We start from the raw sequence: 27,846 nt of genomic DNA, 5'->3' as shown, positions 1-27,846 counted from the left end.
CCCTTGGTCTGTATGAGTCTTAACCTCAGTTTCTCCATCTGTAAAATAAGGATAACTATAGCACCTACCTCACAGGACTATTGTGAGGATCAACTAAGATTATATGTGGAAACTACTTTGCAAACAAAGTGCTCTGTAAATGCTGTTGTAACCATTATTATATACATATCTGACATTATGGAACTATTGCTGGACTGAAGGAGTTGGGAAAGGGTTCTTACTTCCCCTGTTGAAGGGGTCCCTCTCAACTCTGGGCCCTTGCATTCATTCCTAACCAGGTTCGGTACTAGGAGAGACTGGACTCTAATGAGAGGATGGGCTAAGATACCTTTTCACATATCGCTTAACTCATCAAACCCTAAACCTGGCACCTCAGGAAAAATTTTCTTAAAAGATTAAGTTTTGACTCATTTCTAGATCTCTCCAAAATGAGGGAGTAAAATTATACCTAATAAATACGTAAATGAGGGGTTAGAAGTTTTTATTTCCTATACACAAAAGAAATGGTTTTAATGAATATTTAAAAATCAGTCCTCATTGACTTAGCAACTTAAAATAAGTTTCAGTAGTTATTTATAACTCCTTTTATACTGTTTCAGTATAAAAATAGAGAATATATATTCAGATACTTTACTAGAACACAAAGCAATTTGTGGGGTTACTGAAAAGACATATTTTTACCTTGGCTCAGCACTGTCCAGACAGCTCCAAGTCCATGTTGTTGCGTGAAAGAGGCCATCCTCTCATTTGGTGCTTATCTTTTCCAAGAACATTGGAGTAGTTGCCAAAAATTTCCCAGAGTCATCAGTGGGTTCCACCCAAAAAGATCTAGAACCTTCAGATTTATCAAGTTCACAAGGTTTTTTGTAAGCCTGGATGTGTCCATTTCTGTGTAGATACTCACTCATCTAGAATGAGGAAATAAGAAAAGGGAAAGCCCAAACAAGACTTCAAGCTTGGCTAGGCAAGTAATGTGCTTTATCTTCCATGGCCTCATGGCTGCATGACTGTCAGGGTGAAGGAAATAAAAGCCACCTTTCCCCCAGCCTTTGTCAACTATGGATCAAAATTGTCCTGACATGATGAACCACTGGGAAGGAAGACAGCATGGAGGACAGGGTCTCTTTATTTTAAATATCAACTGAATCAGGGCAGGTAGATGCCACAGGGGATAGAGCTAGCCCCTGGAGTCAGGAGGATCTGAGTTTAAATCCAGCCTCACACATTTGATACTTACTTAGCTAGTAAGTGTGACTCTGGACAAGTCACTTAATCCCAATTGCCTCCCCAACAAAATTTACATGTGTGTATACATATACACATACATACATGCACACATACACATATACATGCAGATATACAACACACACACACATAGGTTGTTGTCCTTTGTTCTCAAAGAGGACCAAAATGACATCACCATGATAAAGTCAAGTTTCAATGTATCTAACTGACTGATCAGACCAATACGAGCTTGGAATGCTCTGTCATAGATTGGGCAGAGATAGTCTCTGTGAACATTTGGGGCAGATACTCCAAATTTATGCATCTACGTTTACTTTGTGCTGTCTCAAACATACACATATAATCAAATATCTACATATGTACACACATATATACATACACACACACACACATGCACATACAGAGTCATTAGCTTTTCATGTTTAATGGCCAATAAGTCAAGTCAACAAGCTTTTATTTAGCTCTTACTATGTGCCAGGCATTGTGCTGTTAGGAATAAAAACACCATGAGCAGGAAGAAATACAGTGTCTGACCTCAAGGAGCTTATATTCTAATGAGGAAAGAAAAAGAAAGTAGAAGGAGGAAAGAAGAAATGAGAAGGAGAGAAGGCATGGAGGAGAAAATCCATTGAGTTAGAGTGGAGCCCAGAGAAGAATAAAGACATGGCCCACAATAAAGAGATTACCTCGTCATGATCTCAAAGCACCAAACTACCTTAGGGTTATCATAGACGTGACTAGTTGGAGCTCATGGCCAGAGATGACCCTGGTTTACACACACACACACACAAATACATGCGCACATGCACACACACACCATGGATATAGAGTAGAAAAAGAGGAGAATAGGTGGGAATGTTTTTGAGAAATTGTACTTTCACTGACCCCAGGCTTCCCAAAACAACAAAGGCTCATCTTTCAATATGAATCATTTCCCAGTGTTCCCTTATGGCTGTGAAACCACCAACACCATATTACCTCTGAAGAACTAAGAATAAACAAATAACTCCATCACTCAGAGAGCACTGGAAGGGCACGCAGTGCACACAAACCCTAAGGGATTTGGGTGCTTTGGGATTATGGTGGGGGCCACGTCTTCATTCCTCTCCAGGTTCCACTCCTGACTCTGGACTTTCTCTTCCAGGCCCTCTTACCTTCTCACCCCCTTTTCAGCTTCTTAGTGTCTTTCCCCATTAAGATGTAAGCTACTTGAGGTCAGGAACTGTATTTCTGAAATACAAAACCAGTGAAAAATTCTGAAGAACAAGAATAAAGGGTGTCATTAAAAAATTCAAAAACCAAAAGAGAAGATGCTCTGGTCCTATGGTGAGTGCAAGCGATGCTAGGCTCACATACATGGGTGCAGAGGTCCAGGAGTCCTTTAGACAGAGGGAGTGCGTGCAGTGCTCTCGACCCCTGGAGTCCAGAAGGGGTTTCTTAATCTCCAGGGATACACACAACAATGTATGTGCTTGCGTGCGTGCATGCATGTGTGTGTGTGTGTGTGTCTGTGTGTATAATGTATATATACACACACTATGGGGTGTGGGATGTGTTCAGGGAGGACCAGTTCCTCTGGTGTGATGGCTGCCAAGCCTTTTTCAGGGCTGCTTTCCACCTTTGTGTGTCCATCTGTTCCACCCAACTCTCACCTATGGCTCCAAGAAGCTGTAGTATGTGCAGCAGCCACACCCTGGTAAACTGTTTCAGCAGACAGGCCAAACCAGGCTGAAGGTAACCAAAGGATCTCAAACGCATTGATAAGTTAGGGGAGTGTCTACCCCAAGCATGTGAAGACTTCCCTTGGTGGAATGAGCAGATGAGAACAATTTGTTCCAGGGGCCATGAAGGCAGCTGAAGCAGGTGATGTGGAACACTTAGGGCTTGGTTAGACATCAAAGACGCCAAGGCCATCCACTGCCTCCTGAGCCATCTCCAGTCATCTTTATTCTATCCTGCCACTGCACTATGATGACTGGAGGAGCGAGTGAGGCTGATGACTTCCTGCAACTCTGCCACACTTAAATCCAATTTATGCACAAATCAAAAGATATCACTGGCACAGGACCGCTCAGCATGGCATGCCCACATCAAAAAGGGTGCTATGCTCTTTGAGCAAAGCAGAATTGAAACAACTCAAAGGAAATGTAGGATCTGCAATTTAGAGTATCTACTCCAAATGATCAAACGGACTATCTCTGCCCGATTCTGAGCTCCTATTGGTCTGATCAGCCACAGTCAGACACATTGAAACTCGACTTTATCATAGTGACGTCATTTTGGTCCTCTTTGAAAATGAAGGAAAACAACCAACCAACCAACCAACACACACACACACACACACACACACACACACTCTCTATATACACACACATACTCTCTCTATATACACTACACATACCTATGTAAATATACATACATATATATACTACATAGTGTGCATAGAGTATACTTTATATGTACATGCATAGTCTATGTACATGTGTATATATACATGTGTACATGCACACCTATATATACACCCACACACATATGTATATGCATGTGTATACATGCACTGTGTAACATGTGTATATGCATTGTGTATATACACACCTGTGTGTATTATGTGCACATACACATGGAAACATACACACTTCAATACTTTAAGAATCCATTATTTCATTGGAGTCTGTACTCCAAGAACGCAGATGAAATTTCTCTCTATGCCTTAGTGCAGTAGATAGACTCAGGATCACAGATCTGGACCTGGGGAGGGGTACAGGAGGAAGGGATAGATATTAAAGGCCATCTAGTCTAACCCTTTCAGCTTACAGATGAGAAACTGAGGCTGAAGGAGGTTGTATTAGCCGAAGGTCAGAAGAAGGATTTTCATGGTCTTTTGGTTAAAAAAGTCACATATATAATACAAGTACAAGTACATGTATACACATATGCAGGCACACATAAATATATAATATATATTATCCCTATTTTGCAGATGAAGAAACTAAAACTTGGAGATGTAGTTGTCCAGGGTCACATAACTCATGTAACAATCCTATGAGGCAGGTTTCAGAGCTGGGATTCAGACTTAAGTCTCCTGATTCCCAACCCAGACCTCTTTTCATGGTACTACTATACTGCCCCCTAGGAAAAAGATGATACAGAAAAACCTAAATACAGTAACTTTCCACCCTAATTCCATCTCTCCTTCCTTTTAAAAAAAAGTAACTTTGGAAGAGAATGCCTGACAGAGGAGGACAGTCAGTAAAAAGCCTTTGGCACTGACATGTCAGCTCCTTTGAAGATCAAAGTCTGTATTCTCCTGGGAGAACATTGCTTTCCCTCTGTTTGCCCTCTCCTGTTTTCTGCTTCCTTTCTCTGAATTGTTGTGGGAGGTTTTAAAAACCTGGCATTTCTGTCATGGAAGAGTTTCAAAGCAGACACATTTCCTGCTCTCTCCTTTCCTCTCTTCCTCTATATTTGAATCTACAATAAGGGGGAAAAACCCCTAGTAAGCTAACTGAATTCAACAGACAATTACTCATCACCCACTGAAGTGGGCCCTGATACAAATGTTATGTAAAAGTAAAGTTTTTGCCCTGCCTTCATGAAGTTCACAGTCTAGTAGAGTAAGTTTCCTCAAACATATTGTACCTCCAAATAGGAGATATAAAACTTGACAATTATGTTTCCTTGAAGAGTTTATTTGATATAGTTTGGTCACCTTGTTTTACAAACTGCCCTGAACCTTTTGTTAGGGGTTTGGCCCTCTCTCTTCAGAGCAGTCTATATTTTCTTGATCTCTCATAAATCAAAGAGGAGAAAGTGGTTAGAACATATCTGTTTTCAACCTTGATAACAATATTTCTATTTAATTATCTAGTGGTTTGTCCAATGCACAACTTTAAGTAGCTATTAATGAGACCTGAAAGTCTGGGTCATGTGTGGAGTCAGAAGGACCTGGATCTTCCTCAGTACCTTACTCTTTTATTACTACTTTTCTCCCCCTCAACCTGCTTTGCTCCAGTCTAATATCCAATCAGTTGCTAAGTCTTACCTTTGGAGCATTTCTTTCTCTTCTCAGTCCCCTTCCTCCCACTGACAAAGTTGGTACAGGCTGTTGCTACCTCAAACCTGGACCACTGCAAAAACCTAATGCAATAACCACCCTCCTTTCAGCTGTCAAATTGGTCTTCCAAAAGTACAAATCTGATCAGTTCTCCTGTCCCCACCCCATTTAATAAACTGCAGTGGTTTCCTATTACTTCCAGGATCAAATATAAAATTATTTGGCTTTAATGCCCTCGACAACCTGGCCCCTTCCTCCGCTCTCAGTCTTTTTACACACATTGCTTGCCCTCCCCAGCTCCCACCGTAGTCTATGATCCAATGACACTTCTGTTCCTTTCACAATAAACTCTATCTCTGACTGTGAGCATTTTCACTAATTGTTTCTCCTTGCCTGAAATATCTCCTTTTTCAATTCCACCTCTTGGCTTCCTAGACTTCCTTCAAGGATCAGATATAGTCTCGTCTTCTGCAAGAAGCTTATCTTAATCCTCCTTAATCTTACTGCCTTTCTTTTCTGAGAAGATCTACAATATGAATCCTGTTTGTACATAATTCATTCATTTCATATTATCTTCTCCATTAGATTGAGAGCTCCTTGATACCAAGGACTGTTTTGTTTGCCTTTCTTTGTATCTCTAGCACCTAGCACAGCGCCTAATGTACAGTAGACATTTAATAGATGATTTGTCTTTACAGCACCTCAGTTTACTCAACTGTAAAATACGTGATTAGTCACTACTTATCTCATAGGACTATTGTCCTGCGATTTGTGTTTTGGAGTCTATAGTAGCAATGCTAAGTAATAAGGTTATTTTTACTTGGAGGTAGCTTGCTAGCCTACTAGGGAAGACTTGGTAGTCCTAGTCTTTGATACAATATCTTTGATACAGGGCAATGGTTTGTTTGTTTGGTTGGATGGTGGGTTGATGTCCTTCGTTGTCCAAGAGGGCCAAAATGACATCCCCATGCTAGAATCAAGTTATAGTGTGTCTGACTATAGCTGATCAGACCAATATAAGCTTGGAATGCTTTACCACAGGTCAGGCACAAATAGTCCATGTGAACATTTGGGGTGGATTCTCTAAATTTGCCCCTCTTGAATTTCTTTTGAGCTACTTCAACTCTGCTTTTGCTCATAAAGTAGGGTACCTTCTCTGATGAAGGCATGCCATGCTGGGTGGTCCTGTGCCAGTGTCTCCATGTCACACAATCAGTCCTAAAGTTCTAAAGCGAGATCCTGAGAGTGTCCTATCATCTTTTCTGAGCACCACATGAGCCTTTGCCCTGTGTGAGTTCTTCATAAAATAGTCGTCTTTTTGGCAAGCTCATATTTGGCATTGGCAAGTGGAGAGAGTGCTTAGGATCAAAGAATTTGAGTAAGAAAAGTGACCTTGGACTGCCACTCCCTGCTACCCTGAGTTGTTTTGAAGGGTTTCACTCTCTAACCATGACTTAGTAACAGTAGCAGTAGTGGGGTTAACTAGCATTTATACAGGCAATACTGGCCCTTGTTACCAGAGGGCGCCAGGAACCCGGCCTCTTCTACCCCTGGGCCTTGTGCCATGTAGTCAGAGGACCAAGGGTCAGGGAGGAGGCGGGGAACAAAGGTTGTCTCTTCACCTCTCCTCTCCTCCGCATTCCTCCGAGGTTCCGCAGCAGCTCCGCCGGCAGCATGACGGTGGGAGCCAGGCTCCGGGGGAAGGCTGAAGGCAGATACCTTCGCAGGTTCCCGAGGCGAGAGCGAGAGGAGGAGGAGGCCTATATCTTGCAGCACCCGCAATTAGAAGAGGAGGAGGGGGAAGGAACGGAGCCCGAGGGCCAAGAAGAACCTCTGCAACGCCCGGGGTCCCGGGCTGAGGCGACGGAGGAGAAGGCAGCCCACTCCAAGAAAGTTCACTTCGCCTTTATCCCGGAGAGATACGAACCCCTGGAGGAGCAGACAGCCGGAGAGAAGCCCAAAAAGAAATATCGGAAGAAGCTCAAGAAGTATGGCAAGGTATGGTGTAAAGGGGGTCGCGGGCGGAGGAGACGGGGCTCAGAGATGCCCACGTCCCCATGTCCTGGAGCTGGGGAGGAATGGGACAGCTCTGTTCTTGGCCTCCGACAGCTGAGATGCTGGGGTAGGGGGGCTTCGTGATCTCAGAGCTCCGGCACGGAGGGTCTGTTCTCAGCATCCTTTCGCTCCAACTCGTGCGCTTGGGGCGCGATCCACACTCATCTGTCTCCCTGGCGCAAAGTTTGCGCCGGGACCGAGGACTGCGGAGAGGTGACAGGTGCCCTTACTGCGGTCTAGACATGGCCTTCTGGCCTCTGACAGTCCGAAAAACTCACGAGTCAGGACTCCAGCCTCCAACCTAGTCTCTGTTTGGGCAAAGGACACTTCGAAAACTATTAGATCGTCTTGTGTAATATGATAAGTGCCTGATAAATGCGTGTTGACAACTGTCGGGCTCATTTGAGGAGTGAGCTCTGCAGATTTTGGGATGAGTCAATTTGCTGTACCTTCCGTTTACACAAAAATGAGTAAACCGAGGTATACTCTAAGAGTAACTTGCCCAGGGCTTCACCAGAATTAGTGTTTGAGCTGTCACTAGCACTCAGATCATCTGCTTTTTCCTTTACAACAATGCTACCTGGTTTTCTCTGGGTCTGCTAGATTTCTGCCATAGGAAAGACTTCTCCTTGATCCGTTTCTGATTTCTCTAGGCTTCCGGGGCAGCCCTAATGGAAGTGTTGCTGGATTTTGAGTTTGTATTCCAGCTTTGATAGATACTTCCTGGCTTGTGACCCTAGTAAAAATCTGGGGAATTGAAATAATGCCTTTACTAACTACCTCAAAAGATTGTCTTTGGGGAAATGTTTTGTAAACTCTCAAATGCTATGTATCGTGGGTTGTTAAGAAGCCCTTTTCAGTAGTTTTTCTTCTCGTTTTTGGTTATGTATGCTCAACCATCTAGTTTATGTTTTCATCCTTTGATCATTGCCACTGTGGAGAGGATGACAATCTACTGTCCTGTGGTTCTGCTCAGAACTCCAGTAATTTTGAGTGGAAGGATCGTCACACGGTGATCCTGAATAAGAGTAGATTGCCTAGGCTGAAGGCTCTTCCTTTCCCAGGCACTGTTCCTTATCCAGATCAAGCCCATCCCTTTGCTGACCCTCTATCACACTATACTTTTCTATTGAGCTCTTTGGTATTCCTTTGTATTTTTAACAAACTACCCCTCATATTAGACCTGTGGCTTCCTGCCAGAAATTTAATTAATTTTTTGGCATTCATGTTGTTTCATCACAATAGAATTACAGTAAGCATCTTAAGACGGAAATTGTTTGGTTTTGGTTTTGGTTCTGTATACCTAGCCTGGCACAAACTAGGTATTTAAGAAACACTTGTTGAATTGAATTGAAATGGAATTTGCACAGAAGCAAAGTTTGACCTAGAACGTGTGGTGTTGTTTTTTATTAATCCAAAATCAGTAGTTCTGTCAAAATGTTTAGAAGAGGAAGAAGAACAGTTTCTGATACATGATGATGATGGGTTTTTTTTTTTTGTCATGTCCAACTTTGTGATCCCATTTGGGGTTTTCTTGCTAAAGCTACTAGTATGGTTTGCATTTTCCTTCTCCAGATCATTTCACAGATGAAGAAATTGAGGCAATCAGGATTAAGTGGTTTACCCAGGGTCCCAGAGCTAGTCACATTTGGGACTGGATTTGATCTCAGGAAGATGAGTCTTCCTCACTCCACACCCTGCTCTCTATTCAGTGCACTACCTAGCTGTCCCTTTTGATCTATAATAGGTGCTTAATGTTGATTGGTTGGATTATTTGGAAATTGAATTAAAAACTAATCTTGCTGTGCCTCCCTCCCTTCCCTTTGGTTTTATACCCCACTCCACTCCCACTGGTCAAAATGCTTGCCTGCTTTCCAGAAAGTGTAATGTCATTGGTGTGAATGCTGCGGTCATTTGGGAGATTCTTCCAAGACTGTCCTCAGGGGCTGCTCAGACCACAAAAACTGGTCCTCAGATACACCCTCCCAATCTACCCAGGATCATAGAACTCTTGACATGGAAGGAACCCTGTAGACCATTTAGTTCAACCCCTTTAGAATACTAGAGTGTTTAAGTGACTTGCCCAAGATCACACACAGAGCAAACATTCCAAAGGGAAGGTGGAACGAAGGTCCTCCAACTCCAGAGGTAGTTCAAGAAATCTAACCTTATATCTGCTAGACTCTTAAAATTCTGTCCTTAATCATAGTGCCATCCTTCTGAAATATCACCGTTTCGTCCAGTATTTAATCTTGTTTATGTATGGTTGTTTGCATTTTGTCTCCCCCCTTAACTTGTAAACTCCTGGAGGGCATGGTGCTTTTTTGTTTATTTGGTTGGTTTTGCCTTTCTATCTGAGCAGCCTGGTGCCTGATACCTAGTAGGTGCTTAACAAATGCTTGTTGACTACCCAGACTATTCCAAAGTTTATATTCTATTAAAATAGCTTGGAGAACCCTGTGCCAACCTCCACCATTATGAAGCCTCAGTACTAGGACTTAATCTCCTTTGAAGATACCATTTTCCCTAAACTTGCCTCCATTATTTGCAGATATTTCCAGGGGTGGGAAATTCAACAAATACTTACAATATTGTACTTGTCAACTCTCCCAACTGGTTATTTCAGTGCTGACTGTTTTGTGACCAGCAAACATGGTTTGTTTGTTTTAGGTTGGGGGATGGAGGAGGGAGATCTGAGGAGGAAGTTTTCAGATGGCTTTGGGGGAAGGGGAATAAGAGAAAAGGCTAGGGTGGTTAAGATGGAAGTTTCACACTGTTTGGTGCCTAACAGACAGGAACCAAGATTTTTCCATATCTGGGGCTGCAGTCTCATGTACACCAATCACTGTAGCTTTTAATTCCTTGCTATTGTGGGCATGCTGCCCATCCTTTCTGAGCTTCAGCAGGGAGTCTTCCAAGGAGTTTCTTCCCAGGTAAAGATAAGTTTATTGGTTTTCATGGTTCATTGCACTCAACAGAAAAGAGAACTTCTCTTGATATTAGGATTAGATTAAGGCAGGGATTTCCAACTTGTTCAGTATCAGGGCACTAAATTAAAAAAGAAAGTGTGATAACCAAAGCAACAAACTCTTGTCTCCTCCACCCTTCCTGTTGCATGCCATTCATTTTTTTAAACTGAAAGTAACCCATTTCTTTTTTTATTACCTTAGCAATACTTCTTCATTAATTAAGGGAAATTTAACTCTATTCTAGGGTGTTAAAAAAAATTAGAACTGGGAAATTCATTCATGGCAGGTGAGGAAAAGGGTAGAAAAAGAGAGCAAGTATTTAGTAAGCCCCTACTATGTAAGGCTGGACCATTGCCAGTTGTCTAGACTTGGGGTCTTGCCACTGGACTCCCAATGGTTCTGGAGGAGATAGTGAGATTGATGACTTTGCACTGCCCTGCCTCATTTAAATCCAATTCACTTGCAAGTCAAGACATCACCCTCCTGATGTCATCGGATCCTCTGTGAAAACAAAGGACAAATAACATTGTATGTCAGGCATTGTACTAAGCACATTACAAATGTTATCTCACTTGATCATAAGCCCCCAAGACCATAGATGGAAAGCAGGAAAGGACTTGAAGGACATCTAATGCAACCCTCTCTTACAGGGGAGGAAACAGTGGTGAGGTAGCTTGTGCTAAAGTCATAAAGATTGAAAATGGTAGTGCTGTGATAGTACTACTAAGGATTCACATTTATATGATGTAGTTTGCCTCAAAGCTTGGAAAACCCAGGTTGAAGTTTTTCCTCTGACACAGACCGAATATCTGACCCTGGGCAAAGTCCAAGTTCTTTAGGGCAATTCTTTTAAGATTCTAAGTTTTAAAGAAGACACCATCCCACAATGGCAGAGGGAGTTTCCCCATCTAGGAGTGCTCTATGAAATCATAGGTCCAGTCATTATTCCTAAAGCTTACAACTCCAGGATTATAAAATTAGTCCGTAAAATAACAATTGATAATGATGAGGCAGGATAGAGATGGAGATGAGAACTTAGGAAAACCTGAGCTCAGATCCAACCTCAGACATTTATTTGCTGTCACCCTGGACAAGTCACTTTTGTTTTGCCTTAAGTTTCCTTAACTCTAAAATGGAGATAATAGTGTCTATCCTTCGGATTGTAGTGAGTATCAAATGAGATCTTATTTGTAAAGTGCTTAGCGCAATTCCTGGCACTTTTCCTTTCCCTTATCTTCTGATATAGTACTTTCAAGTTTACAAAGTACTTTTTTTATGGAGGCTGAGGTTGATTTACTCGCCTGTGGCCATACAGCAAAAAAGAGCCTCATTCAGAATTTGATTGACTCCAAGTACACGTTAGATAAATAGTTTAGACAGTATCATCTCTTTCTGGAAACTGAGACCTAGGAAGTTAAGTGGTTTGTCCAGTATCATGAAACTTGTTGTTGTTCAGTATGGTCCAACTCCTCATGACCCTGCGGACCCTACTGCCCGTGAGGTTATCTTGGCAACGATACTGACTGGAGTGGGCTGCCATTTCCTTCATCAGTAGATTAAGGCAAACAGAGGTTAAGTGATTTGCCCAGGGTCACACAACTAGTAAGGGTCTGAGGTAATTTTTGAACTAAGGTTTTCGTGACTGCAGGTCCAGCCGTTTATCCAGTGAACCACCTAGGTGCCTCCATTGCAAAGCTAGTAAATAATAAATAATCCAGAAGTTGATCCCAGATCTTTTGACTACAAGGCAACAATCTGTCTGTTATACTACACTCAATGCCTATCATGAGGAAGGGGGTCTTTTTTTTTTTAATCACCTTTTAGTGATTCAGAATAGAAGTCAAATTTCTAATGTCTTCAGTTCTTATTGACTTTCAACAAGTATGGTAATAAAACAGTGAATGTGGATAAGCCTTTCTCCTCTCACTGGAGGAAGTAAGAGTGTCCACCTTTTTTCTCCCTTTTTCTACGAGAGAAATGTCATGCCTTTCGCACTATAGTGACAAAGTTTCTATCTTCCCCACGCTACATATAGAAGCCTGCTTGCACTTGGGTAGATAGATAGATTGAGCACTTACTAAGCATTTACTATGTGCCCAGCATCATGCTGCTAAGCATTGGGGATACAAATACAAGCCAAAAAGAAAAGACAATCTTCTCCCAGGGGATTACATTCCAAAAGGGAAAAGCCAACACATAAAAGGGAGCTGGAGAGAGGAGTGTTGGTACAGAGGGTGGAACCCATAGCGTGGGGGCATCTTCAGTGTGAAAAGGCTATTGGTGAGTCAGGGCAGAGGTGGGTAAGAAGTGGGAGTATTTTATGTGGGCATCACGATCAATATCTAATCCAAACAACCACTTTGCCTTCAGCAACATCAACATTTCACCTTTTTGGGACAGCTATGTTTATCTCCTTTTTGTTATGTGGTTCTATCCATTGAGTACCATCTGATCTAGAAGGAAATATGGTCTTAAAAGCCAAGCTAACCAATTTGGGAGGAGAGGAGTGGGTCAGGCTCAGAGATCATAGATTGAAAGCTAGAAAGGATCTTAGAGATCCAACCAGCTCATTTTATAGATGAGGAAACTGAGGTTCAGTGGGGTTACATGATTTGCCCAGGATCATGGAAGTAGTGAGTGGCAGAGCTCCCAGAAAAGCTCAGGTCCTCAGTTTCCAAATCTAGCGGTATTTCCAATATGTCACGATGTCTCCCATGTAGAGATTGCTTTTGCACAGTAGTATCAGGGCTAAAAATGTGAGCTATTCTAATTGCTCTGAGATTTTATTTTTATATTTTGAGTCCAACTGAAAGGAGATTTGCTAGAAAAGAGCCTGGCTTTTAAAAACAATTCACTGGATTCACAGCAAGGAAGGATAATAACAACTTCTTCCATCAATCAGATTTTCAGTTTATGTCCAAGTCTCTTCCTGCTACTATTTAAAGAAAATAAATGTTTGCTATAGTACATGAGCTCTGGTGTGAAAAATCTTTGAGTATGACAAATGAGTCAAAATAAACAAGTCCTTGCAATGTCTTCTGTAATCTACCCTATGCTCCAATGATGAAAAGAGTGATGGATTTTTCCCCCCAAATTTATTATTTTTATTTGTTTTCAGTTTTCAACATTCACTTGTATAAGTTTTAAATATTCTCCCTCTTCCCTCCCCAAGATGCCATGCAATCTTATGTGGGCTCTACACATACATTCCTACTAAATACATTAGTCATGTTGCATAGAAGAATTATAGTGAATGGGAGAACCATGGGAGAACCAAAACAAAACATAACAAAAGAGAAAATAATCTGCTTCATTCTGTGCTCTGATTCCCTACTTCTTTCTCTGGAACTGGATGGCATTTTGCATCATGAGTACTTGAAATGTTTCACTGCTGAGAAGAACTAAGTCTTATCAAAATCAGTCCGCACACACTGTGGTTGTTTCCGTGTATAGTGTTCTCCTGGTTCTGTTCCCTTCAAGAGTGACAGATTTCAATTAAAGTTAACAATCATTTATTAAGTGTCAGCTGTGTTCTAGACATTGCAAGACAGTGGGGATTTAAAAAAAATGAAATGAAAAGAGAGGTGAACTTTAATCCACAAACACTTATTAGGTGCCTACTATGTGCAAAATGCCAGGATATAAAAAGACAAATGAAAAGCAGCCACTCCCCTAATGAACTCACATTCTACTGGGAGGAGGGGTGGGGTTGTTGTTCAGTTGTTTTCAGTCATCTCCTAAGCCCAGTGATAGATCCCATTTAGGATTTTCTTGCCAGAGATACTGGAATGGTTCTCAATTTCATTCTCCAGCTCATTTGACAGATGAGGAAACTGAGGCAAATGGAGTAAATGACTTTCCCAGGGTCACACAGCCAGTTAAGTGTTTTAGGCCAGATTTGAACTCAGGAAGATGAGTTTTCCTGACTCCAGGCCCAGCACTCTATCCACTGTACCACCTAGCTGCCCCTCAGTGTCTACAGAGGGGGCTAAACAGGTAAGTAAATTGACATAAGATTACCTGATGAGTTGAGAATCACCCCCAGCTCACCAAAATGGGGATCAGAAAAGTTTTCCCATGGGAGGTGGCAGATGAGCAGAATTCTGAAAGAAGTCTCTAAGAGAAAGGGAAAGATTATTTTTTTTTTGCAAGAAGAAACATCAGAATGTATTCGTAGTTGAAATAATGTAACCAATGAAACTTTAATTAACTCCATCCCCTTCTAATTATTTCCCATTGATGAAAGTGCCATTGTTCTTTCACATAATCTCAAATGGCAGGTAGGTACAGAGTCAGGAAGACCTGAGTTCAAGCCTCAGACACTTGGTAGCTATATGACACTAGGCAAGTCAGTAACCTGTTTGCCTCAGTCTCGTCATCTGTAAAATGGGGATAGTAATAGCACCTACCTTCCAGAGCTGTTGTGAAAATCAAATGAGAAAAGAAATGACTGGAAAATAGATCTTGTCTAAAATAGGAGAGATAATTTAGGACTCATTGGTCTCTGAAACCCAGAATAAAACAAAAAAACCTGGATATCCTATCTTGAGAAAATTGTCTAGAACTACTGGAACCAGAGGACAAGTTGAAAATAGACAAAAATCTAAATATCACCATCTGAAAAGAAGCACCAGATTATATGATCGCTAAATTCCAGAGCTTCCAGGTCAAAGAAAAATTACTGCAGGCAGTTAGATCTAAAGAGATCACATACCAAGGATCTACAGTCAGAATCACACAAGATTACGCAATAAACATTAAAAAGGAAAAGAAAACTTGAAACATGGCATAAAACAAAGTCTTTCCTCAGCTGTTCTTGTGAAAACCCTAAGTTTACAACTGGTGGGCTTGGGCAAGCCAGGGGCTAAAGCAGAGGTAGAGGTATACAGCTTTTAATTAAATAAAACAGTTAAAGGTAAGGAGAATGTGAGCAAGCTGGAGCCCTTCTGAGTGGCAGCTTTGATGAAGTATAAAGACCATGGGACTTTTCAGCCAGAAGATTGAGGATCTTGTCCAGGTTCCATCCCTCACTAGCTGTGTGATATTGGACAATTCTGACTCAGATTTTTCATTGGTAAAATGGAAATGACATAATACCTGGTAGCCCCTCTAGGCAGGCAGCATGGTGAGGTAGAAAGAGTTACAGGCCATGAATAGAGACTGTTCATGTGGCTCTGACCCTGTTTCCTCATCTGTGATGGAAGAGGGGAGTTGGTCCTTGAAGATTAGTGAAATCCCTTTAGCTATAAATCTGTGGTTCTATGAGCTGCCTCACAGGATTAAAATCAAAAGTCTTCCTCATTTTGTCTGTTTTAGGATAATGGTGATAGAGAAATTATATCTTTATCTCATTTAGAGCTGTTTCCCCTTTTGAAATAGGAGGAAATTCCCACCATAAAGGGGTTAACTGGTTATTTATCAACTAACAAGAAATAGAAATTACCTTCTTCTCCTCTCTGACTCTTCTGTTTGTACCCAGTTTGCACCAGGCTGAGGAAGTCCCTAAATCTCTCTATCCTATTGGCTCTGGTGGTAGTTTTCCTCCATTAACACCAGATTTCCCCAGCTATGGTTAAGGAGACAGTGGATTTCCTAGACTTTCATTTCTGTGATTCCACTCAAATGGAAATCAGTGTGACAGGGGAAAGGGCAGTTTGAATTTAATTACCATTCCTACTGAGAAGTCAAAAACTGCAGCCTCAGAAAGAAAAGCAAATTCTAGTTAACCCCCAACAGCTGAAGCCTCCTCACAGGACCTCAGTAACTGAACACTGAGTTTCAGGAAAAAACTCATGTCTAGAGGAAACCAGCAGATGAGTAGCCCCTCCAAATGGGCTTGTTAGCTTGATAATCATTGTCTTTTATGGATTTTAAAAATATGGCATTTGTTTTGGTATATGGAAGAAATTTGACTTCTTGGTGGATTTTTTTTTAACCTGGGAATTTTTATTATCAGTTGCAGATCCTCTCTGGTAGCCTAGGAGGGCAAACTTATCCTTCTCATAGACTCCTGCCTCATGGCTGCTCCATCGCATACTGACTCAGAACTTAAAATTGGAAGGAACCTCTATAGAATCCGTATCATAACTGAAAGAAATCCTTATAATATAGAAATAATATAGAAAATAATATATTTTCTTTTTTTTAATGTTTTCCTCCAGTTACACATAAAGACAATTTTTTAACCTTCATTTTTTAAAAATTTTGAGTTCCAAATTTTCTTTCTCCCTCCTTCACCTCCCTCTTCCCTGAGACAGTAAACAATTTGTTAGAGGTTATACATTATAACATATTTTCAGAAGAAAAAAAATACCTGGAATTTTTTTTCTTCCCAAGGCTGTTTGTTTAAAGCCATTTTTGTGGAGATAAGCTTTTTCTTGCCTCTTCTTTTCCCATAATGTCAGGGCTGGTTTTCAGATTTTACCTGAGGGGGAGGAGGGCTCCAAGTCTGGCTGTATGCATTGGGGGCAAAGCCCCCCATACCTTTCTGCCCAAATATTCCACTATACTTCCATAGAACATGTCATCTTCCTCATTTTTGTGAAGCCTATTCTGGCCCCTAAGTCAAGTTTTTGACCATTTGTACTGGGAAAATGCATTCTAATCATGCCAAGTTCAGGGAGAATTTCTTACTATTCATTTGATTAATTTCTCCCTCCAAGGTCATTGTGAATAAAAATAATATTGTGTTTCACTTCCCCCTCCCAAAAAAGAATTAGCTGACAGCCTTACCTACCCCCTACCCACTCTGCTCTCAACTCATACACAAACTCTATTTCTAGGAAATCAGTAATGGTGAGAGTGAATCTCTCTCACTTTGATCCAAAAACTGAAAAGCTGTCCTCTCTGGATGGCACTGAGATAAACCTTGGCAGACAGATATTTTACATGTCTTTATTCCATGTATCTCAAAACTTTGTTTTGACATCACTCTAATAAATGAGTTATTTTAATGGTATTTTTGGTAGTGGCAAAGAAGAAATGAAAAATCCTTCTTAAGAAATAATAAGTCAAGAATATAGATGACATAAATGTTGCCAAAAAAATTTAAGGAAATAACTATGTCATCTTTGATTTTTAGTAGCTCAACATTAAAAAGGATTTCTCTCTGCTTTTCTTTATTTTAAGAAATTGTTGGAGCAGGTAGGTGGTGCAGGTAGTAGTACCTGCCCTGTAGTTAGTAGAATCTGAGTTCAAATCCAGCCTCAGACTCTTGAGGTTTACAAGCTGTCACTTAACCCTGATTGCCTTGTCAAAAAAAAAAAAAGGAAATCATAAATACGTTTAAAACTTGTTTTGTTGCTTCACATGTAAAATGTCTCCTGTCAGCTCAGCAAGAACATTCCAAAAATGTATATCTCCATACCATTCTCCTCCTCTACCCTTCCCTTATTTGTTGTTCAGTCATTTCAGTCACATCTGGCTCCTTGGGACCCCATTTGGGTGAGGGTGAGGAGGGAAGGTATCAGTGGGATCCATAGTAATAGGAGAAGACTTCATGTAGTGAATGCAAACCTCACCAAGTGTCTGTAGGATATTCAAAAGGCATTATGGAGTAATAGAAAAGAGTGTTGAATTTGGGATCAGTAGACCTGAGTTTGAATACTAGTTCAGCTGCTTGTGTCACCTTGTGACCTTGGGAAAACCATAAATCACAAAGCCTCAGTTTCCTCATCTGCAGAATGACTCTCTGAGGTCTTCTCCAGTTCTCAATCTTATGGTTTCTTGGAATTGTAGAAGGCAAGATCAGAAAATTAGAGAATATATGTGTAGCCATTGAGGTATATAGCTTCAGACAAGTTTTGTGAATTAGAGATATATCCTTAAAAGTCCCTTGGAATGTATATATTGGTTCTTATTAAAGAAATATGGCATATTCTCCCTTTAAGAGATTCACCATGAAAAGATTTTCTGAACAATTGCTGAGGAGAAAGAAAGGAAAGGGGAGGTGGATCACAGGATTTAGCCCTGGAAGGACATGAAAGAGCTTTGAGATGAACTATTTTTAGCCCCTAATTTTACAGAGGAGTAAACTCCCAGGAGAAGTGATTATCCCAAGGACACATAGTCAGCACATAAATAACAAAGTTAAGATTCTAACCCAAGTATTTTTTTCCAAATCCATTGATCTTTAGATTTTAGTTTTTCACTAGATATTGACAAACAGTGGATTCTTATTCAGAAGACCTGGATTTTAGTCTCAAAATTCATGGTGAACTCTGTGTCATCAGCTAAAAATGACTTTTATTTTAGATCAGTCAAGTTTTATATTTATTTGAGCTTCTTTGAGCGGAGGCACACATGTGCAGACAGACCCTCCCACCCCAATATCCAGCGAAGAGATATTTCTCTAACCTATAAAAATGGTGTGGGTAGAAGAGGAGGATAAAAAGGGAGGGCGAAGGATGCAGAAAAGTCTAAATTTCTTGCCAGTGAAAGGCTTAATCAAGAACCTGTAGGATAGAGTGCCTTTGTGTTATGATAGTAACTCCTGGAATCAGTTTTCTCATCTGTAAAATGGAAGGGTCCAGTGAGTTCTCAACACTACTCCTCTCCTGAAGGTGTGATGACTGGGTGAAATGGTTTGGATTCTGAACTGCATAGCTAAAACCAGCAAGAAAAAGTCAGACAGGAGACAGAGACAGGGATAGAGGTCCTGCTAGGGATCAGAATTGTGAGACCCCTTTCCCAATCTCAGAGTATCCTAACATTTCCTAGGTTCTTTGAAGTGCAAGAGGGAATTAGGGGATCACAACAAACAGGATTACCCTGCACCTGCATTGTTCAGTTTTCCTGTCTGGGTGTTATGTTTATGTTAGTATTGTCCTGTTGTCTGCCCCAAGGGCCAGAAGGAATTCCCTAGGGAGGATGAACTAGGTCTGTGTTCTCTGCTTCTAGCAGAGCACCTCATACAAATGAAGTGCTCACTTATGTGGGTCCCTTTTTTTAAAAAATGAGTTATGATGTAACTCAATAATAGTGAGAGGGGAAGTGGGGGGTGGAGAAAGGGAAGAAAACAATCCCAAACCCTGAATTCTTAAGTCACTTTTGCTTTAGAGTTCAATCACAGAATAATGAGTTGATAATGTAGAGTGGATATATGGAAAATATTTGTTTATTGCTTCATGGACCCTGAAGTTTCCTGGCATTACAAATATGTGTGTTATAAAAAGTCTTATTTACATAGTGTTCTACATGTCATACGTGTCACAACCTAGGCCTACCTTCCCTTCCTTAGTTCTGGTTTTTGATCCAATTTTTAATAGCAGTTATTAAACTCTTTCCATTTTCATACTTGAATACCCCTAAATTGACCCTATTTAATTGGTCTTGTCAAGTATTTTTTGTCAAATTTATCGAAGTCAGGTAAACAAGTGTTTTATTCTGTCTGGGCAGTTGGGTTACATAGTGGATTGTGTGTTTGTCTTTTGTTTTTGAAGAGGACCATGACATCAGAGAAATGATGACATGACTTGTGCTTGACTTTGTTTTGAGTGAGGGGGGGCTGTGCAGGTCACCAGCCTCACTTCTCCTCCAGAGCCATCTGAATCCAGTGACCAGATATTCACCTGGATGACTGGAGATGGCCCAGCTGACAGTGAGATAATGCCCATTCAGTGAATAGGCCTCTTTAAGCAGTAGTCAAGGGATGGCTGCTTTAATTAAAAAAAAAAAAAAAAAGGTGTAGTGGATAGAGCACTGAACTAAGAGGAAGACTCATCCTCAATTCAAATCTGGCCTCAGACCCTTACTAGCTGTGTGACCTTGGGCAAGTAACTTGACTCTGTTTAACCTCAGTTTCCTCATACGTAAAATGAGCTGGAAAAGGAAATGGCAAAGCCACTCCAGTATTTCTGCCAAGAAAACCTCAAATGGGGTCACAAAGAGTAGGACTGACGTTTATCAGGCCTGGGGGTCAAGAGGCGCCATTGAGAATGGATCCTTAAAGTTCTAGAGAAGTACTCATTATTATCATCTTTCTCCTCATCATCGTTAGCCTACTGTGACCAGGCCTGCACTCTGGTGTGATTTCCTTCCCAGAACCCTCTGCTGCCCTCCTGCTGAGTTAAAGTAATGTTTATAGAGTAGGAAAAGCTTAACAGCCTTAAGTTTTAATCTCCATTACTATCACTTTCCTAAGTCTAGTCAATCTACAAAACAAGACAGCAAGCCCTGATTTGTAGTATCTGCTGATTTCCAAGGTGTAAACAATTTACCAATTAACTGGCTACTACTAGTTCCAGCTGGCTTCAGCACTCTGGGTCTGGGACAGACAATGTAGATATGTAATGAGCTTATGTATGCCTAAAGTATTTAAAGAAGGAAAGAGTGGGCTGGATTGGATTACTTGTGGAAAATGCCAAGTACTTTTATTGACCTCAAGTTTCCATAATAGCAAAGGCTCTTTTTTTTTTTTTTCAGTTGAAACAGTTTATCACCATTGAGACCTGGAACATCTGTGCCTGACCCATAGTAAATTCTTTATAGATGCTTGTTATTTTTTAGAATAAGCAACTAAGACAAAAGGCAATGGGAAAATTGCATGGTGAATGTGAAGGGCCCACAATATGTAATCAGGGAGGAACTATGAAGAAAAACCAAGAGTAAATGATATCATAGAATTAAAGGACAGAAAGAGGTGGGCTGGCAACATAGTGAGACTGAAGGATGATGGATGGGTAGACAGATGGTCAGAGTGCTGCACTGCTATCTTCTCAGTGTTGTGGGAAAGTGAGGAAACCCCTCTGGCACATTGGGTGGTCGTAGGTGGGGAACTTTGGGAGGACAGGGATGAAAGTCACAGCTGATGGGTAGGTGTAGGTGTTGATCTGCATTGTTGGAGAGAACTTGGGAATTGATGAGATCATAGATCAATCTGAATGAGGAAGAGGGGGAAGGGGAGGGAGAGAGATTAGGAATAGGGAAGTTATTGCTTATATCAGCGCTTTATGGTTACAACAGGTCTTTGTAACGATTGTATCATCACACCCATTTTATAGAAACTCAGAGGTCAACTGACAAACCTAGTGTCAGGCAGCCAGGGAACATTGACCAGTTCATTCCTGTCCTGGGCCCATTAGTATCTGGTTTAATGTAACTCTTTTGAATAACACTATTAATTCTGGGGTTGACTTTTTTTTTTAAAGGAATAAGGGACAGTGATTAAATTTATTCTTCCTTTACTCATGAGAAGTTTGAATAGTTATTGTTTAGTTGTGTCTGACTCTTTGTGACCCCAACATTTGGGTTTTTTTTTTCTTCAAAGATAATGGAGTGGTTTGCCATTTCCTTCTCCAGCTCATTTTACAACTGAGGAAACTGAGATAAATGGTCAAGTTGGTGGGGTATATGCTCTGGGAGCCTCCTTGAACTCTCCTTGAATCTTCCCATTTGATCTGGCATTCATCTGAGGCTATAAATTTTTCATTATGGCTAAGCCCAAATCTCTGTTACCTCCAGATTGTCTCCAGCTACTTCCTACTCTTGATCCTAACAAAAACCCATTCTCTTGGTTCCTGGCATCTGACCTCTAGTCAACCCAGTCCCATCTAGATTCTTCTTAGATTCCTCCTCAGATCCTCCCTGGACCCCTCCTCCAGTCATCCCGGACTACTTGGCCACCCCTAGATCCCTGCCACAGTCTTTCTGTGTATAAGATCCATCTTGCCTCCATGAAGGTGCTCAGATTCATTCTGGCCCACTTGTCAATACAAGCATCACTAATGCTCAGATTCCTTAAGAGTCTACCTAATACGACGGGTCTTTAATAAACTTTGTTTTTCTTTTGCTGAAAGAAGGCTTGGCTCGAATTCATTTGGGCAGGACCAATGTGTTGCTATTTCGGGCTCCTGGCATCCCTAAACCTCACAAAGTGACTTGCCCAGGGTCACACAGTATCTGAGGCTGGATTTGAACTCGGGTCCTCCTAACTCCAGGGTTGGCACTCTATCCACTGCATTGTCATTTTAAATACTGATCAATAATTTTTCTCTTTCTCTAAAAACAGAATGTTGGGAAAGTGATCACCAAAGGATGCCGATACTTTGTCATTGGTTTGCAAGAACTTGCCACGGCTTACTCATCACCCTTTACAGTGTCAGCCACCATCCTTTCCTTGGTTCGCTAATGGAAGTCACCCAGGCAGTGTCCTGTGAGAGAACGCTGACCCTACCACCCTGGAAACACAATGAAGAAACATCATGAACTTTGACTCTGAAACTACTTCGGACTATATAGGAAAAAAAACACTGTCTTTTCTTGTGGAGGTGGATGAGAGGTGTTAACGAATCAGTCTCTTCCCTGCTTTCTGGTGCTTTTCATTTTTGTAATGTCCTGCCATCCATGGAATCCTGGTCAGAGGGAAGCATGTACAATGCTGTATAGGGCCCAAAAGGATGAATTGAGGTTTCTCTCAAACAAGATTCTCAGGTATAGAAAAATTAGTTTGCTAAATCCTGAGTCTGTGGCTCAGAAGCCTGAAGGAAAGCCACAGGAAAGGTAGAATTCAGGCCATTGGACTTAATAGGAAGGAGACTCCCAGTGAATTTAGATGGGGAGAAATTTTGGCTGAGAGTTGGATGCTCTGTGACCCTTTCCCAAAGGGTATCTTGATTTGATACACAACTTTTACCGAATACCTAGAATTCTATTGTCTCACAAGCTCCTATGCAATATATCTTCCCCAGCTGCCCTCATTTGGTGGGTAGACTTCTTTTGTCCTCTGGTTTTTCTGTGGCACAAAGCTTAGTTACTATTGTGAAAAACGATGGGAGGGGCAATGAATTTCGAAGAATGAGATTACTTTGAAAGGAGCATTGATGAATTTGACATTATCATTTAAATTTAAGAAATGCCTATGACAGTCTAAGTCTCTCTGGCTTGAAAGGGCTATTGTCACTGAATAAATGAGTAAAGGTGAGATCCGAACAAAACCTGGAGGTTTCAGGAAGGTCACTTGTTTGAGGAGCTCTGTTTAATCTGGTGTGCTCAGGGCTTTTTACCTGTCTACCCCAGCCAGTTTAAGGCTGGCCTGGCCAAAATGGAAACAGCTCCCACTCATCATCCCATTGTTGCAGATGAAATACCCTACAGGGGATGTTATCTCCTTTTTGTATTCTCCCACCATTTCCACTGGAAGTCTCTTGTTTTTACTCTCTGTGGAAGGCCAGAGAGTACAAGCTAAAGACTGAGGAAGTTTGGATTGGGAACAAGTTGGGGCTGGGTCAGGGCAGGACAGTTAAAACCAAGAGAGTCTGACTTTCCATTTTGGAAATGAGTAAGTTGAAGAAAGTAACAAGGAAGTAGAAGAAAGACAGAGAATGAAGAGAAGAGAGCAAAGGAGAGAAGAAAAATGAGAGAGATAATAGAGAAGTAAAAGAAAGTAAATGATGGGAAAAGGGAAGTTAAAAGTAAAGAGTTTGGCTTTATTATGAGTAGACAGAATTTAGAATTCTTGAAGCAAGGTAGCAGAAAAGTGAATGTTGCCAGTTGGTTCTTAAAAAAGAAAACCCAGACCCCCAAATCGGAATTATACATACATACAAACACAATCATTTTTTTTAATGTCACTTTATACTCAAGTGGGTCTCGAACACCAGATGGAGGCCTCAACTTTCAGGGTTTTGATGAATTCCAGTTTAATGGCAACCTTAATGAGATAAGGAGCAAGGTAAAAAAAAGAAGTTGAGGACAATGAGAAAGGAAAGGCAGTGTAATTGATTTTTCAAATTCTGAAGCATTAATATTAATATGTATTCATGTTTAAAACAAGCTTGGCCTGAATCCCTATGTGCACCATGAAACCAGCATTGAAGGGGTTGCTGCATGGTCGAATTTTAGCCAAAATGATGGAAGAAAACGAATGCAGGTTATTAATTTTCATGCCAATAAGATAATGATAGAATCCCTGTCAATTTTGCTTCTTTCCAAGCTCATCTTTTTTCCCTTTTTTCCATCTGTCGCTGAAACTAGGTTTAGAGACATAGGTCAGGCAATAACTTTGAGTGTCTACTTACATGCAAAAGCATAAGACCAGAAGAATGAAAACTGGGGAGGAGAGAGCAAGGTTATGTGTGGTGTAAAAAGTAATGGTATTTTGTTGATGGGTGGCCACCATCAAGCTGACAAAGACTTCTGATAGGAGAGGACCCCAGACTAAAAGAAAATGGTCTCTTCCTTGGAGGCACAAGGCTGCCTGGAGTGTCTTCCCTTTTCCTGATGCTTTTCGGGTGAAACTGTTCCTAAAAGAAGTGAATGATGAAAGGTCGGGCATGATCTGACCCTGACAACTGTAAAGCTTGGTTAAGAATTAACTCATATTGTGAAAATCAAACTAACTCAGTTTTGTCCTCACAACTAGGTTCATTTTGAAAGAAGATTCATTCTGTCAAGCTGTTGCTCTCCCATTAACCACAATGATTTTTTTTTTCATTTTCATTGGAATGAGCAAATTGAGTTATTGATACCAACATGCTCTGGGTAAAATCTCCCTTTTATATTTTTCTCCAATCACTAATTGATAAGACTTCTGGAAGTTTTTCCTTTGCTTGTTCGTGAAAGACAAGGAAATTTGTTTCTTTTCTATAATGTTTGTTTCTTTTCATACAATGTAAATAAAAGTTTGTATTTGTTTAATGAATACGGAGAATTTTTTTTTCTTTGTGTGTTACTTGACCTTCATTGAGGTCCTAGGACAGCTGGGTGGTACAGTGGATAGAGTGCTAGGCCTAGAGTCAGGAACACTCATCCGCCTAAGTTCAAACCTGGTCTCAGACACTTGGTTGCTGTGTGACCCTGGGCAAGTCACTTAACTTGGTTTGTCCCAGTTTCCTTATCTATAAAACGAGCTGGAGAAGGAAATGGCAAATCCCTCTAGTATCTTTGCCAAAAAAACCAAACCCAACCAAATGGGGCCACAAGAGTCAGACACAACTGAAATATGATTGAACAAGGTCCTACTTTGACGGCCTCATCGGAGCCTCAAAGTCATCTTGACTTCTTAACGTCTGCACTGGAAAAGCGTAAGCCCTGACAAATTTTTTGGTATTACGAATAAGAATAGTTGCAAATATTTATGTAGAACGTTAAAGTTTATTTTTTAAGTGATTTTTTTTTCAATTAACAAGTCCCTTTCCTTCACACATCCCTTCCCCCTACTTGAAAAAAAAAAGAAAAGAAGAACAAGACCCTGGCCACAAATATGGGTAATCAAGTATAACATACTTCCATATTGGTCATGTCCAAAAAGGTGCCTCTTCTGCAGAGCTGGTGCATCACTTCTTTGCCCGGTGTCAGGCAGCCTTCAATATCATCAGTCCTTTTCGCATCTTGGCTGATCAGACTTATTCTTTCAAAACTGTTCTTTTTCACAACCTTGTTACTACAGTAGAAATTGTTCTGGATCTTTTCACTTCACTCTGTATCAGTTTAAAGTAAAGGTCAAGGGGTGCCTGCCCCCTTCGTCCTTCCCCCGTGGGGTCTGCTCCCCAACCCCACTTTTCTTGCTTGTTTTTATGTGTTGTCTCCCTCAGATTATAAACCTCTCGGGGTCAGGGACTGTCTTTTTATCAGTTGTATCCCCATGGTTTAGCACAATGACTGGCACATCTCTAGGTTTAATGTTTATCAGACTGGATTTGTTTTGACTTTTATTTGTGCCTCCCCCTATTATGTGAGGTAATAAATGCTCCCCCTGCCCAATTCCTCTTCCCTACAATATCTTTCCCCCATCCCCACACAACTTTCCTTCCTTCTTCTAAGGCTGTCAAAGCATAACAAAAATTGCTATCAAGTCTTCCAGTCTTCTGACAACACTGTTCTTTGAGGACTGCCTTATTTCTCTCCCTCACATTATTTGAATGTAAACTTAATCCTTAAAAATTCTTTTCTCATTGCAATTTAAGGTTTACAAAGCATCTTACATAAATTGTCTTATTTAATTGTCCCAATGACCCTGTGGGGAATGTGTTATTAACACCCATTTTACAGAAGAAAAAACCCTGAGAGAGGTTAAATGTTTTGCCAGGGGTCACATAACTAATAATTGTTTGAAACAGGATTTGAACTTGGTCTTCTTTACTCCAAAGTCCAATCATCCATCCGCAGAGCCACATCTTGGGCATTCAGCCTGCCCCTAGTGAATCACTGAATGGGCATTGCCTCAGACAAACAGACCTGGGGAAAAAAAAGGTCAAGGTCTCCCATTGCATCCAGGGCCATCTCTAGTTGTCCTGATCTATATCTTGCCACTGGATCCAAATGACTCCACAGGAGAGAGTGAGGCCTGTGACTACACAGCTCTGCCTCACTTAAATCCAATTCACTTGCAAGTCAAGACTTCACCTTCCTGATGTCATTGGTCATCTTGGAAACAAAGGACAACAACAGCAGTGACTGAGAGAAGAGTTGTTATTAGATGAGGAGGTAGCATGGTATGATGGAATAAGCACTCACTTTGGAGATAGAGGTCCTGGGTTCAAATACTGTCTCTTCTTGCAATTTGTATTACCTTGGGTGAATCATTTAACCTTTTTCACTCTGAGTTTTCTTGCCTGCAAAATGAAATTGGACTAGGCACCCTTGAAGGTCCCTTCTAGCTCAAATTCTCCAATTCTGTGACAAACTTCATTAAATTTTGAGAAGTTTGGTAATAGTGGGTGATGAATTTTTTGGTCATAGCAGTGCATGAAAAGGGGATCTTAAGGGTTGCCTCACTGGTGGAAATATGAGCACGACAGGAAATCAAGCATTAAAGTAATTTCACTTAAAAAGGTTTGGTAGGACCTAAGCTTTTCTATAGTCCCGTAGTTGCCAAGCTTGATCCTTTAGCCCTTAGATGCCCAGTTCAGGCAGACTTCTGGCCAACTCAGTCAAACAATGTAGGAGCATGTTTTCAGTGCCTACCATGTTTCAAGCATTGTACTAGATGCTGGGGATACCAAAAAAAAAAAAAAAAAAAGTGAGAAAGTCCCTGTCCTCAAGGAGCTTTTTATTGTTCAGTTGTGTCTTATTCTTCATGACTGTGGACCATAGGACACCAATATTGGCCATGGGGATTTCTTGGCAAAGATACTGGAATGATTTATTGTTGGGGTTTAGGGATGCTTGGACCCCGAAATAGCAACACACTGGTCCTGCCCAAATGAATTCAAGCCAAGCCTTTCAACCAAAGGAAAACAAAGTTTATTAAATATCTGCCATATTGGGTACACTCTTAAGGAATCTGAGCATTTGTGTCACAAATGCCAGTGGGCCAGATTGAATTCAAGGGCACCTTCATGTAAACAAGATGACTCTTATAAACAGAAAGAATGAGGGAGGTATCTAGGGGTGGCCAAGTAGTCTGGGATGACTAGAAGTCAGATGCCAGGAACAAAGATAGGATTAAGGGTGGGAAGTGGCTAAAGATGATCCTGAGGTAAGAAACAATGACTAGATTAAGGGTACATTTGGGCTTCTTGATAATGAGAGGCTCATAGCCTCAGGTAAGTGGGAAGATTGAAAGAGAGCTCAAGGGGGTTCCCA

At 41.0% G+C, this 27,846-nt stretch overlaps 1 protein-coding gene across 1 annotated transcript; it reads left to right on the top strand.

The window, feature by feature from the left end:
* Positions 1-6,756: 6,756 nt before the first annotated feature.
* C2H1orf115 (chromosome 2 C1orf115 homolog) lies at positions 6,757-24,961 on the top strand. Its single transcript, XM_072647793.1, has 2 exons — positions 6,757-7,297; positions 22,331-24,961. The coding sequence occupies exons 1-2, from the start codon at positions 6,974-6,976 to the stop codon at positions 22,448-22,450; spliced, it is 444 nt and encodes a 147-aa protein (XP_072503894.1). The 5' UTR covers positions 6,757-6,973; the 3' UTR covers positions 22,451-24,961.
* Positions 24,962-27,846: the final 2,885 nt, after the last annotated feature.

Source organism: Notamacropus eugenii, chromosome 2, assembly GCF_028372415.1.
Source record: "Notamacropus eugenii isolate mMacEug1 chromosome 2, mMacEug1.pri_v2, whole genome shotgun sequence".
Classification (NCBI taxonomy): domain Eukaryota; kingdom Metazoa; phylum Chordata; class Mammalia; order Diprotodontia; family Macropodidae; genus Notamacropus; species Notamacropus eugenii.
This window is presented reverse-complemented; position numbering and strand designations above follow the sequence as displayed.

What these genes read in the sequence shown, in the direction of transcription:
- C2H1orf115 (XM_072647793.1), top strand. Translation starts at nt 6,974, where the DNA reads ATGACGGTGGGAGCCAGGCTCCGGGGGAAGGCTGAAGGCAGATACCTT. An exon ending in AGCTCAAGAAGTATGGCAAG is followed by an intron (nt 7,298 to 22,330) that starts GTATGGTGTAAA and finishes CTCTAAAAACAG; the next exon opens with AATGTTGGGAAAGTGATCAC.